This window comes from Peromyscus californicus, unplaced genomic scaffold, assembly GCF_007827085.1.
Source record: "Peromyscus californicus insignis strain IS unplaced genomic scaffold, ASM782708v3 Scaffold_7__1_contigs__length_154581171, whole genome shotgun sequence".
Classification (NCBI taxonomy): Eukaryota; Metazoa; Chordata; class Mammalia; order Rodentia; family Cricetidae; genus Peromyscus; species Peromyscus californicus.
This window is the reverse complement of record NW_026294595.1, coordinates 93341350-93355721: the sequence shown is the minus strand read 5'-3', so window position 1 is coordinate 93355721 and position 14372 is coordinate 93341350. Positions and strand designations below refer to the sequence as shown.

Sequence of the window (14372 nt, the reverse complement as noted above, 5' to 3'; positions counted from 1 at the left end):
CAAAAAAGCAAAAAACAAAACAAAAACAACCAAAAAAACCACAACCTCAACGAAAAATTTCAATGTTTAATAATCCCCAAAATGTTGAACAACTAAATATATTTATAATTTCAGGACACTATAATTTTTTTCAGAATTTCAACTCTGCTGTTTGGGACAAATAGTGTAAGGTTTCCTTTACATGCCTCGTCAGACTTTACCTGGGGTACCTGATGTTGGGTTGTACATTTCTTCTTCCAGGACTCTTGTTCCTCAATGTACTGAAAAATAAGCTTATGAACTAAAAGGGAGGAAGGAGGAGCTTTATCTTCTGAAGAAGGGAAAAAAATAAAAAATAAGGGTATTATATTTTCATGTATTTTAATAAGGTATATTATATTACATAAACTAGAAATATTTTCAAACTACTAAATGCACATTTTTTTTCTTTTTCCTTCCTTCTTTCTTTCTTTCTTTTTTTTTTTCCTAGAGCTGAGGACCGAACCCAGGGCCTTGCACTTGCTAGGCAAGCGCTCTACCACTGAGCTAAATCCCCAACCCCATCTCTTTCTCTCTTTTTAAAAATCAAGACAGGGTCTCTCTGTGTAGACCTGGCTGTCCTGAAAGTTGCTCAGTAGACCAGGCTGGCCTCGAACTCACAGAGATCCACCTGACTCTGCCTCCTGAGTGCTGGGATTAAAGGCACGCACCATTACCGCCCAGCTAATTTTTATTTTCAAACAAGTCTATAACATATTCGATTATATATAAGATATTTTATAAAGCTTTAAGCCTAAACATATAGAACAGTGCTTAGTTGAAAGCATGAATTTAAATGGAACATATTTCTGAGTTCAAATCTAGGCTTTCTTTACTATCTAAGGAACTGTAAGCACACTTAATTTTTCTGATCTGTAGTTTCCTAACTGGTAAACTAGAAAATAATATCTACTTATAGCACTGATAACAAGTAATACATGTGCCTGGTATAGACTAAATACTCATAGCGCTAATTTCAAATACAAAAATAACTATTATTAATCATTGTTCAATATCTAGTACTAATAAAGTAATTTCTTTTAAAATCTGCTCAATATTTAGAATACTATACAAGCAGTTTTTGTTTAAAACACATTTAAGGACAAATTATACCTATAAGTTACCAACAAAATTTGGAGGCTTAAATATTTTGAACTTACCATCTAACAGAGACTGAAAATTGAGCTCATTAATCTTCCTGTAAGCCTTGTCCAAGAAAGGGAGACCAACTAAGGAAAATCAGAAAAAGAGATTTTTCTTTCTTTCTCATCTCATTTTATTGGAATCTTACATAGCCTATGTTGGCTTCAAAGTCCTATGTAGCTGAGGATAGCCCTGGATTTTTTATTCTCTTTTACTCTCTTGAATTATAGGTACTTATTATCATACCTGGTTTCTGCAGTGCTGGAGACTGAACCCAGGACTTTCATGAATACTTATTATCATACCTGGTTTCTGCAGTGCTGGGGACTGAACCCAGGCATTGAGCTCTATCCCCAGTCACAAAGGTTTCTTTTTTCTACTTTCAAATTCTATTCTTCTGCCGGGCGGTGGTGGCGCACGCCTTTAATCCCAGCACTCGGGAGGCAGAGCCAGGTGGGTCTCTGTGAGTTCGAGGCCAGCCTGGGCTACCAAGTGAGGACCAGGAAAGGCGCAAAGCTACACAGAGAAACCCTGTCTCAAAAAACCAAAAAAAAAAAAAATTTCTATTCTTCTGAGGTAGCAGGATTCTTATCATAGGCAGTTGAAGGTATATCCTTGAGTCATATTATTTTCTGTATATGGTGAAGGACATCCTGATATTATTCAATGATATCAATTTAGTAGGCCTTTGAAAGAAATTAAACTGCAGACCATAGCTATACTTATTTTTCTACTTTTAAAGGTTTATTTTTTCCCCCTTTTTAAAGAAATTTCAGTCTTGTTTGTTTGCTTCTTCAATTTTTTTTTTTTCCTTTGGTTTTTCGAAACAGGGTTTCTCTGTGTAGCTTTGCGCCTTTCCTGGAACTCACTTGGTAGTCCAGGCTGGCCTTGAACTCACAGAGATCCTCCTGGCTCTGCCTCCCGAGTGCTGGGATTAAAGGCGTGCGCCACCCCGTCATGCTTCTTCAATTTTTTGAGACAAGTTCTCTCTATGTACTTCTGGCTTCCCTGGAACTTGAGATACACACACACACACACACACACACACACACACACACACACACACACACCAGGCTGTCCTTGAACTCACAGAAATTGCCTGCTTCAGCCTCTTGAGTGCTAGGATTAAAGACATGTATTACCAAGCCTGCCTTCAGACTTGGGTATACCAAAACCAACTTACGGGCTGGGCATGGTGCCACATGTCTTTAATCCTAGCACTCAGGAGTCTCAGAGGCAGATGAATTTCTGAGTTTGGGGCGAGTATGGTCTACACAGTGAGTTCCAGCACAGCCAGGGCTTCACAGAGAGCCTGTCTCAATAAATGGAAAAAAAAAAAACAACCCCTCAGACCCCCTCCAAATAAAACCCAATTTATGGGGGGAAATAAAGTCAACACCCACACAGGAAGGGAAAAAAAGACAACATTGTCAGGGTCACAGAAGAACCAAGAGAATATATTTTTGTAATTGAAAACTGTATTAAGAGATCTTACCTTGACTATAACTTCTATGCAAAGATAATATTTGCCCCAAGAACCAAATAAACAACAGCAATGATGGTGCATACCTTTAATCCCAGCATTCAGGAGGCAGAGGCAGCCAGCTTAGTCTACATTTCGAGTCATCATCTCAAACAAACAAAACATCAAATAAAACCATACAAGCACCGGGCGGTGGTGGCGCACGCCTTTACTCCCAGCACTCGGGAGGCAGAGCCAGGCGGATCTCTGTGAGTTCGAGGCCAGTCTGGGCTACAGTGTGAGTTCCAGGAAAGTTACAAAGCTACACAGAGAAACCCTGTCTCAAAAAAACAAACAAACAAAAAAGAATAACAGCCATTTGAGTAAATTCAAACACACACACACACACACACACACACACAAAGTAGGGAGGGGAAGAACATTATTTGGCTAGAGAGGATTTTATCCTCTGAAAGAACTCAGTGCAGCTCTACTTTTACTCTTACTGTTTTTGTATTCTGAGACAGGGTCTCACCATGCAGCAGATGATGCTGCCCCAGCCATGCCACCATGCTCAGCTCTTTCACCTGGGAGAGCAGTAAAGCATAAACTTGGCATGCAGGAGTTCCCGGGTCAGTCTTTAGCAAACTTCCCCAAACTATTATCACTAAAGTTACTGACCCTTCTAAGATTCTCAGTGGTATTACCTTTTTGTCAGTAGTTTTTTTATTTTTTATTTTTCATTATTTTTTTTGGTTTTTCGAGACAGGGTTTCTCTGTGTAGCTTTGGAGCCTGTCCCGGAACTCACTCTGCAGCCCAGGATGGCCTCGAACTCAGAGATCCTCCTGCCTCTGCCTCCCGAGTGCTGGGATTAAAGGCGTGCGCCACCACCACCCAGCTGTCAGTAGTTATTATTGTAATTAAATACAAGTTTTTATCTTTAGTGTGTGTAGGTATTCATTACTCCAAAGAGGATTATTTTAGCTTTGCTACTTACCTACTGGTTCTCCAAAGGTGATGGTAAGTTCTATTGTGTCATAAACAAAGGTAAATACAGCTTGATCATCACTCCACTCAATGACATCCCACTCAGACAAACTAGAGGATAAAGAAAAACAAGTAAGTTTATCCTCTTTCTTCCTTTCTTTCCAGTGCTAGGGAATCAATCCAGAAAATTACTAGCCCGAATGCAGAATTTCCGATACCATTAAATAGTACCATTAGCAGCTACTTTCTTTGTTCCCCACTGGATTGGGAAATAGTATTTCAATTTAAATAATTTGAATGGCCAGGTGGCTTACACATTTACAGCCCTACCCCTTGGGAGGCTGAGACAAGGCAGAACACCTTGAGTTTTACGTCAGTCTGTGATACAGTGAGATGTCTCAAAATACAAAACAAGTACTGCCTTTGGCAACATACATACTAAAATCAGAAGAATATAGAGAAGATTGGTCTCACCCTTGTGCAAAGATAATACAAAAATTTGTGTAACATTCCATATATACATATGGAGACTGATCACCAATGAAGATCTTTTGAGGAAAAACAACATAAAACAAAACCCTCAAGAAATAATATGATCGCACAATCTTGTACTTTGTTTGCTTATTTGTTATTCTGGTTTTTTTTTTTTTTTGGAGCTGAGGATTGAACCCAGGGCCTTGTGCTTGCTAGGCAAGCACTCTACCACTGAGCTAAATCCCCAACCCCTCTGTTTTTGTTTTTGTTTTTTTTTTTAGGTTTTTTGAGACAGGGTTTCTCTGTGCAGCTTTGCGCCTTTCCTGATCTCGCTCTCTAGACCAGGCTGGCCTCGAACTCACAAAGATCTGCCTGCCTCTGCCTCCCAAGTGCTGGGATTAAAGGCGTGCGCCACCACAGCCCAGTCTGTTTTTGTTTTTTTTGAGTAAAGTTCTTGCTGTGTGTCCCTGGTTGGCCTAGTACTTGTTATGTAGATGAGGCTGATCAAGAATTACAGCAAAATGGATTGGATATTGTTACTATAATTCTTACTTAGTAACTGTTCTGTTTTTTATATTTTATAAAATTTATATAAAATTATATAATTGTATATATATAAAATTTTCCTATGTTAAAAAAATCTTCCTTTTTAATTAGATAGTAAGGGGGAAATGCTGTGGAATAATCTTTCAGTACAATGTGAATATGTATTGCTCTCATTGGTTAATAAAAAGCTGACAAGATGGTAGCCAGGCAGGAAGTGTAGGCAGGACACCCAGATACAGAGCACTCTGGAAGGAGGAAGGACTGAGTCAGAGAAGTCATGAGGGAGATACATAGGGAGCAGGAGATGAACATGCCATGCTAATAAAGGTACGGCCACATGACAGAGCATAAATAAGGAATATGGGTTAACTGAAAATGTAAGAGCTCGTTAGTAATAAACCTGGGCTATTGTCCAAGCATTTATAATTTAAAAAAAAAATCAACAAAACACCAGATATACAAGTACCAATGCCAAAACAAGAAACAGAAAAACTAAGGTCAAAGGACCTCTCCAAAATTACTAATCCTGGTAATGAAGGAACTGGATGAAACTTCAAAGAATCCAAAAAACTGATTAAAAATATGTTCAAAGAAATCAAAGTGAAAACAAATGAACTCCTGAATAAATTCAAAGAAAACACAAATAACAGCTGAATGAATGACATAAATAAAATCAATATAGGGGTTGGGGATTTAGCTCAGTGGTAGAGTGCTTGCCTAGCAAGCGCAAGGCCCTGGGTTCAATCCTCAGCTCAATAAATAAATAAATAAATAATAAAATAAAATCAATATAGTATAGGAACATGAAACTCAATCAAAAGAAATACTGAAAAAAATCAAATTAAAAATGAAAAATTCACTTGGCGGGGTGACGCCCACCTTTCCCAGCACTAGGGAAGCAGAGGCAGGCGGATCTCTGTGAGTTCGAGGCCAGCCTGGGCTACAAAGCAAGTTCCAGGACAGCCAGGGCTGTTACACAGAGAAACCCTGTCTCAAAAAAACAACACAAACAAAAAAAACCAAAAACCAAATAAACAAAAAAGAAAAATTCAGTAATTCAAACAAAAAGTTCTATGCAAAGTCTTAGCAATAGAGTGAATCAAGAGAATGATGGGAAATCAGGACTTGAAAACAAGATGAAGAGATTGAGACATAAATAAAGACCAATTAATTAGAAAGCATAATCCTAACAGTGAGGCAGAGACAGTAGGATCTCTGTGAGTTCAAGGCTAATGTGGTCTACATTGTCAGTTTCAGGCTGGCCAGGGCCACATAGTGAGACCCTGTCACAAAAAAATAAAAAAAAACCCCAAATCAACCAACAACCAAACCTAGGAGAAAGAGATCCAGAGAGCTAACTCTTCCTTTACAGCCCTTTGTGTACACAAGAGAAGTCATTTTGGCATATGGAGCCAAGAAAAGCAGCCTCAAAACAACCCACCACCTGTACTTTGCTTTTAGACTTCCTAGCCTCTAGAGTTGCCTAACAATTATTATTTAAGTTGCCCGATCTAGAATGTATTAGAAATCTAACATAAGACAATGTGGTATTTTCTCAAGGCCAAACTGAATAATGGAACAGAAAGAGGGGCCAAATAAATAGACTTGACTTATAAGAACCACTGGCACTTGCAGATCAGTGGGAAAAGAATCTTTTAGTCAAAGATTGTTGTTGGGACAGGTGCTTATATCTCTATATTCTAAATTGGCCTCTTATCACATACCACTTTCAAAGGTCAATCCATGCAGAAAAAAAGACTTCAGAGTTAGTGCCAGGTTTAAAGGAAACTCAGAAAGAAATGAGCTATAGGAGGATTCCTGGCGGTTAGATGAAAGCCAGCATTCCTCAGGAACTTATGAAGCTGGTTTCCCTCTACCTCTGGCAGAGGGGCAAATGTCTACCTGTGGTGCCTATCAGCACATCAAAGTGCAGGCTGGCCTCCAGGCTTCCTCAGCATCACAAGGACCTGGTACACATGTCAGAGTCCACAACAGCATCCTCGCCCTTCTCACCTCCTTCCCACCCTAAACTCCCTCCAGCTCCAGGCCTTCCCTCCCAGCTACTCACTGTCCTTATTACCCCATTATGCTTTCTGCTCTGCTCTGCTCCTGCTACTCTCACTGTGTTTTCTCTGTTCTCTGTGCCCTGCTAGTCTCTCTCTCACAGATAGCCCTGGCCATGTCCAGTCTGCTGTCCATGTTCAGTCTACTTCTTTTTCTCTCTGCTTTGGACTTTTCTAGATGCCTATGGCTGTTCTCTCTCTCATATCTACAATAAAAACTTTCACTTTAACCATTAAAAAAAAAAAAGGAATTACAGCAATACTCCTGCCTCTGACTCCCGAGTGCTGGGATTACAAGTATGTTCAACCATACTTGATTCAATCTGATGCATTTGGAAGAAATCAGAACTTGGGGGGAGGGGTCTATTTGATAGAAGAATTAAAGATATATTTTTTAAATATTCATTTTATTTTATGTATAATGTATGTGTCTGAGTGTGTGTATGAGTATCACATACATGAAGGAGCCTGCTGAGGTCTGAGGACATCAGATACCCTGGGACTGAATTATAGGCAGTTGTGAGCTATCATGTGGGTACTGGGAAGTGAATTGGGTGTTTTGCAAAGGCAGTGCTCTTAACCACTGAACTAGCTCTCCAGACCCAAAATATTAAAAGATATTTTAAGATTAACCTATGGCCCTAAATGCTTTTAACATACTTTTGAAGTACACTGACATTTTTTTAAATGGCTGTGCCATACTATAGGTCAGTGGTTCTCAACCTACGGGTCTCAACCCCTTTGGGGTCAAATGACCCTTTCACAGGAGCTGCCTAAAATCATCGGAAAACAGATATTTACATTATGATTCATAACAGTAGCAAAATTACAGTTATGACGTAGCAACAAAACAATTTTATGGTTGGGGGTCCCCACACCATGAAGAACTATATTAAAGGGTCACAGCACTATTAAGGTTGAGAACCACCGCTATAGGTTTGGAAAGCCCATAGCAATTGTTGGGTGTTGTGGTGTTGGAGTGTGGGTATTCTTGAGAAGCTAAGGCACAGTGATTGCTTGGACCCAGAAATTGTACGCCAGCCTGGGCAACACAGGGAAAGCCCAACTCAAAACACTAAAAACTCGAAAAACCCTCCAAAGATCTATACCAGCATATAAGGTACAGGATAGAACAGAAACTGGATGACACCTGCTTTCTCTTACCTCAGTTGATCCAGTAATTCTTCAGTTTTATTTGTTTGTTCTTTTATAAACTGTATCTGAGCAAGGGTCTGCGTTTTCTGTTTCTCTACTTCTAAGAACTGTCTGCAAATAAAATCAGGAATTCACAGAAAAACAAAGTATTTGTTAGTGAGTTTAGAATAGTAACAAAAGTTTTGGGGCTGGGGAGATGACTCAGTTAATAAGCTTCCTTGTGAATGTGTAAGGACTCCAGTTTGGATCCCTGGCACCCAGTGAAGACCAAGCAAAGTTGTGTATGTCTGTAACCCTAGTGTCGGGTCTCAGAGAATGACAGATCCTGGTGCTTGCTAGCCTGCCAGCTCAGAACCAACTGAGCTCTGGGTTCAGTAAGAGGCTTTGTCTTAAAAGCTAAGGTAGAGGCTGGCCACGTGGTATACCTTTGATCCCAGCATTCAGATGGCAGAGGCAGGCAGATCTTTATCAGTTCAGAGCCTGTCTCATCTACATAGTAAGTTCCAAGTCTGCCAGGGCTACATAGTAAGACCCAGTCATAAAAAAAAAAAAAGGTGAACAGAGACAAAGATACCTGATGTTATCCTCTGGCTTCCACATACATGCAGGTACACATGTACACATATACATTACACATACATAAACTATCCACTAAATGCCCTATGATGACGAGTTATAAGCTAGATAGTTGTCAATGAGATAATTTAAAAAAACATTAAAATAGATCTATTTAGAAAAGGTATGTATCATTGTCTCTCAGTTTCAAATCCAAGAAGATATCTTTGGGGTTCCATGTTCTTTTTTTAATAATTTATTTATTTTTATTTTATATTCATTGGTGTTTTTGCCTTTATACAAGTCTGTGTGAGGGTGTTGGATCCCCTGGAACTGGAGTCACAGATAGTTGTGAACTGCCATGGGGGTGCTGGGAATTGAACTCAGGTCCTCTGGAAGAGCAGCCAGTGCTCTTAACAGCTGAGCCATCTCTCCAGTCGGAAAGTCTTTTTCTTCAACATTTTTAAAAGATTATTAAGTGTACATGTGTGCATCTGCATGAGTTTATATGCACCATCACATATGTGCAGAAGCCCAAGGAGATCAGAAGAGGACATCAGAACCCCTGGAACTGGAGTTACAAGCAGTTGTCAGATGCCATGTGGGGATTGAGAATTCAACCAGGGTCCTTTGGAAGAACAGACTAGTTTTCTTAACTGCTAAGCCATCTCTTGCCCCTTAGAATGGTTGGTTTTATGTTGTTGTTTTGGTTTTTCGAGACACAGTTTCTCTGTAAAACAGTCCTGGCTATCCTAGAACTCACTCTGTAGGCCAGGCTGTCCTCGAATTCACAGAGATCCAGCTGCCTCTGCTTCCCAAGTGCTGGGATTAAAAGCGTGTGCCACCACTGCAGGCCTAGAGTGTATTTTTATTTTACTTTTATTACACGTGTGTGTGTGTGTGTGTGTGTGTGTGTGTGTGTGTGTGTGTGTGTGTTGAGATAGGATCACTATGTAGCCTTGGCTGGGGCTAGCCTGAAGCTCCCCATGTAGACCAGGTGGGCCTAAAATGCACAGAGATGAAATCATAAGTCACCACATCTGGGAACTTCATATTTCCTTTAACATCCAACTGTTAGCTGACCTTTCGAGCTCCTCCTCTTCAATTTTCAGCTGTTCCAGTTCTAGGAAAACAAAACAAAATAAGACAAGCATAAAAAGGACACCAGCAGAAAGTTGCCACAAAAATCACTTAGTTTACTGGAAATTCTGACCTAATATCATTTAACATGTAAACGAACACAAATTGCTTTCCTCGTTGGACTTAAAGTTGTTTTTTGTGATCGAGTCTTTTTTTTGTTGTTGTTGTTGTTGGTTTTTCGAGACAGGGTTTCTCTGTGTAGCTTTGCGCCTTTCCTGGATCTCGCGCTGTAGACCAGGATGGCCTCGAACGACCGCACAGAGATCCACCTGGCTCTGCCTCCCGAGTACTGGGATTAAAGGCGTGCGCCACCACCGCCCAGTTTAAAGTTGTTTTTAAGACAGTCACCTGGAGTGCTAGGATAAAGGTATGTACCACCAAACTCCACTGGACTTATCTCCTTATCAAAGTAAGTTACCTTTCTCTGCATCTTTCATTTCAGAATCCCATTCTTCCATAGGGTCATCTTTTTCTTCATTCTCCAAAATCCTAGTTTCTAAGGTAAACATCAAGCATTAGAGAAACTCCAGTCAAAAGTAATTCATTAAATATCAGAGATAAAAAGAACAGATGACTCAAATTGAAGTATTGGGAATATTTACAAATATTCATCATCCTCTGCCAATAAAACCCTGAACTATAATTTTGTAGACGTCTGGTAGCAGATAAGTGAACTGTGAGCTAATGACAGTGATTTGTACTTTAAAAAAATTATTCACTTGTTACTATTATTATTATTTGTAGGGGGGTAAGCACTTGGAGGTCAGAAGACAACTTTTGGGAGTCAGTTCTTTGATGGGAACTCAGGTAAGCAAGCTTATGCAGCAAATATTGCTGGCCCTTCTCTAGTACTTTTGAGACAGTGTCATGCAAAGACATTGCTCAGGCCAACCAATCTTCCTGCTGAAGTCTCCCAAGTAGCTAGGATTACAGGTGTGTCACCATGCCCAGTTTGTCTCAAGTTAGCATTAAAAAAAAGTTTTGTTTTTTTTTTTTGAAACAGTCTCCTGTAGCCCACGCTGGCCTCACTGAGTAAGCTGATGATGACTCTTGATCCTCCTGTACCTTCTAAGTAGTGGGGTTAGAGGCATGTGTTACTGTGCCTACTCCAAGCTTAAATTTTACCTCAATAATTAAGCCTACCCCTTCTTTTTCTTGAGATAGGGTTTCACTATGTAGCTCAGGCTGGCTTGTAGACTCTAACTCAGACTTTATGGCGCTTGAAATTACAGATGTGTACCATGACAACCAGCTTGCATTTATTTTTCATCTGTTCAAACCCCTATACCACCATTAGTGCTTAATATACACACGGCTGGTTCATTGTTCATGAAAAATATTTAGAACTCCTTATGTCTAGCCCTAATAACAAATCTAGTTTTGTTTTAGATCACATTCATTCTCTCTCTCTCTCTCTCTCTCTCTCTCTCTCTCTCTCTCTCTCTCTCTCTTTTTCTTTCGAGACAGGGTTTCTCTGTGTAGTTTTGGTGCCTGTCCTGGATCTCATTCTGTAGACCAGGTTGGCTTCGAACTCACAGAGATCTGCCTGGCTCTGCCTCCTAAGTGCTGGGATTAAAGGCATGCGCCACCATCACCTGGCTCTTCTTCTCTATTCTAATCTGGCTTTATCTTCAAATCCATGTAGTTGATGTATTCTCTACATAAGAGATTTCTGCATATATTAATTCTGAATAGTCTGTTGTGTTTTGTGTATGTGTGTGTGTGCACGCGTGTGCATCTATGGTTTGTTGTTTGTTTTTTGGTCTTTTTGGTTTTTGAGGTAGGGTTACTCTGTGTAACCCTGGTTATCCTGAAACTCACAATACAGACCAGACTGGCCTTGAACTCACAGCGATCTGTCTGCCTCTGCCTCCTTAGTGCTGGGATTAAAGGCAAGCACTACCACGCCTCCTTGCCTGAGTATGTGTTTTAAAGAAAAGGTTTCACTCTGTAGCTTAGACTGGCCTCACACTCACAGCAATCCTTCTGCCTTTTCAAGTGATGGGATCAGAGGTGTGATCCATGGCTGGCTTCTCTTTTTTACTTTTTATACTCCTATTCATCTTTCAGATTTTAACTGAAAAGTCTCTTCTGTACAGGGCAGGCTGCTTTGATCTCTTCATCTTAGGTCAGATTTCTACTGAAGTATTACAGCACCTTTAACATCTTCTACAAAATTTATTTTTTTGGAGGGAGAGTGTTTTGTTTTCTTTACCAAAGTTCTTATATAACATAGCTAGCCTCAGCCTACTAATCCTCCTGACTCCATTCCCTACAGGCTGAGAGATGCCAAGTGTGTAACACCATACCCAGTTTATTTGTTTAGTGTCTAAAGTTGTTTCTGGATTAAAAATTCCATAAGGAGCTGGGCATGGTAGTACATGGGGAGGTGAGAGAGGATCAGGAGTTTAAGGTCACTCTCAACTACTTATTTAGAGATCATTCTATCCTGTCTGAGTTAAAAAAACAAAAGGCCCACAAGGGCACAAAATCTTACTTGTTTTTGGTTTCTAGTGTGTTTCTATTATGAGTGCCACACACTCAGCACATAAAAGGTACAACTAGCCGGGCGGTGGTGGCGCACGCCTTTAATCCCAGCACTCGGGAGGCAGAGCCAGGCGGATCTCTGTGAGTTCGAGGCCAGCCTGGACTACCAAGTGAGTTCCAGGAAAGGCGCAAAGCTACACAGAAAAACCCTGTCTCGAAAAACCAAAAAAAAAAAAAAAAAAAAAAAAAAAAGGTACAACTAAGCAAATTTGCCAATGAGTAATGAAAGAAGAAAAGAGTAGATATTTAGTGTTACCTAATGACCACTGTGGTCATTAGGTAACATATAGTAACTTCTATTTTGTTTGTTTTTGTGGTTTTTCCAGACAGGGTTTCTCTGTGTAGCTCTGGCTGGAATTCACTCTGTAGACCAGGCTGGCCTCAAACTCATAGAGATCCACCTGCCTCTGTCTCCCCAATGCTGGGATTAAAGTCTTCACCACCAGTGCTTTTAACTGTTGAGTCATCTCTCTAGCACTGCCCCCCCTTTTGAAGGATCTCATACTATTGGGGCTAGCCTGGAACTGAACAATGTAAACCATGCCAGCCTTTAAATCAAGGTAGTCTTCTGGCCTTGGCCTCCTAAATGCTAGGATACAGGTGTTGAGCCACCCATACCCAATCATTTTTTGGTTTTGTATTTTTTTTTTCTTTTTTTGAGAGTCTCAAGTACCTCAGGGTGGCCTTGAACTTAGTATGTAGCTGAGGATAATCTTAAACTTCTGTTTTTTTTTTTCTGCCTCAACCTTCAGAGTGCTGGGATAATAGGCATGCAAGTACATTCATACCTGACTTCATGGGATGGTGTTAGGGATGGAACACAGGGTTCTGTGCAAGCAAAGCAAATACTTAAAACCAACTAAACTACATCCCTCGCCCTGCTTTAAGGATGACAGTTATGTAAACAGATTCAATGGAAATGAAGACTTTAAATATATGATAAAAGGAGAAATCAGTAATATAAGATTCCTGAGAAGACATAATAGAAAGCAAATTTATTTTAAAAATTTTTTAAGAGACAGAATCTTGCTATGTAGTGCTAGCCAGCCTAGTACTCACTACGTAAGCTCAGGCTGGCCTCATTAGTAATTCTTCTGCCTCAGTCTCTGGTGCTGGCATTACAGGGTGTGTACTATCACACCTGGCAAAATCAGTTTAGATGGAAAGATTGGCCTTAGGGAAAAGAAAAGGAGGATGAAAGAATGAATAAACAGATTAAAGGTCTGGTGTCTTTGATGCTAGAAAGTTTGGACGTTCTAGTCTGATGGCCTCTATTTCTTTTATTGTGAAGTAGAAAGTAAAGTAATAAACAGAGAGAAGTTATTTTAAAACTATGCTATTCATATACTCATTTTCAATTAAATGCAGGACACATGTATTAGACACTTTTACTGTGCAATCCATAATGCTAGGGACTTAAAGAACATGGAGAAAAACATGCTAATTTTGTCTGCATGGAACTTACAATTTTTTAGATTTATTTTTATTTTGTGTGTGTGTAGACACAAGAGTGGACGTGTGTGCATGAGCCTGTGTATATGTGTGTATCTGCAGATGCCAGAAAAGGGTGTTGGATCCCCTGAACTAGAGTTCTAGGCAGCCATGAACCACCTGACCTGGGTGCTGATGGGTTAGTTTAATTAAGAGAGGACAACACAGGAGCTAAAGGGAAAACCTGGGAATAAAGAACAGAACCAGAGTCAGGTGGTGTGATGACACGGAAGTTAAGTAAGATAAATGCTTTAGGAGGAAAAAAACAATCAGCAATGTCAAACAAGGAAACAGACTAAAGACTAGGGGATGTTAAATTTGATGAATATGTGGAATTTTGTGATCTTAGAGGAGACAAAGGAAAGCAAAACGAATTCAGTTAAGATTCGAAAAGGCCAAAGAGGATGGTTACACAATTTCCAGATAGAGATAATCCATCTGTTAAAAATGTGAGCCAATGAGACTGTACAGCAGGTAAACAAGCCTGAGTGAGATCTCCGAAACCCAGAATGGTCCAAGAAGAGAACTGACACAGAGCAGTCTTCTGACCTCCACAGGAAAGTGTAAACAGGGGCTGGAGAAATGTGACTGCTCTTGCAGATGATCAGGTGGGTGCTAGGACTTGTGATTCTTAGCACCCATACTGCAGCTCACAACCATCTGTAACTCCAGTTCCAGGGGATCTAACACCTTCTTCAGTCCTCCATGGGCACTGTGTGTACATGGTGCACATGCAAGCAAAACAACCATACACTTAAAATAAAAATAAATAAATCTCAAAAAAAAAGAA

The 14372-nt window shown here is 40.0% G+C and overlaps 1 protein-coding gene across 1 annotated transcript in view; it reads right to left on the bottom strand.

Moving 5' to 3' along the window:
- Positions 1–14372, bottom strand: part of Knl1 (kinetochore scaffold 1) — a 68928-nt gene that overhangs the window by 5151 nt on the left and 49405 nt on the right. Inside the window, exons 18-23 of the mRNA XM_052725207.1 lie at positions 9963–10040; positions 9488–9527; positions 7859–7960; positions 3622–3722; positions 1179–1247; positions 201–310 (exon numbers count right to left, since the gene is read on the bottom strand). Coding sequence (XP_052581167.1) covers positions 201–310; positions 1179–1247; positions 3622–3722; positions 7859–7960; positions 9488–9527; positions 9963–10040 — 500 coding nt within the window. The remainder of the gene's footprint in view (positions 1–200; positions 311–1178; positions 1248–3621; positions 3723–7858; positions 7961–9487; positions 9528–9962; positions 10041–14372) is intronic.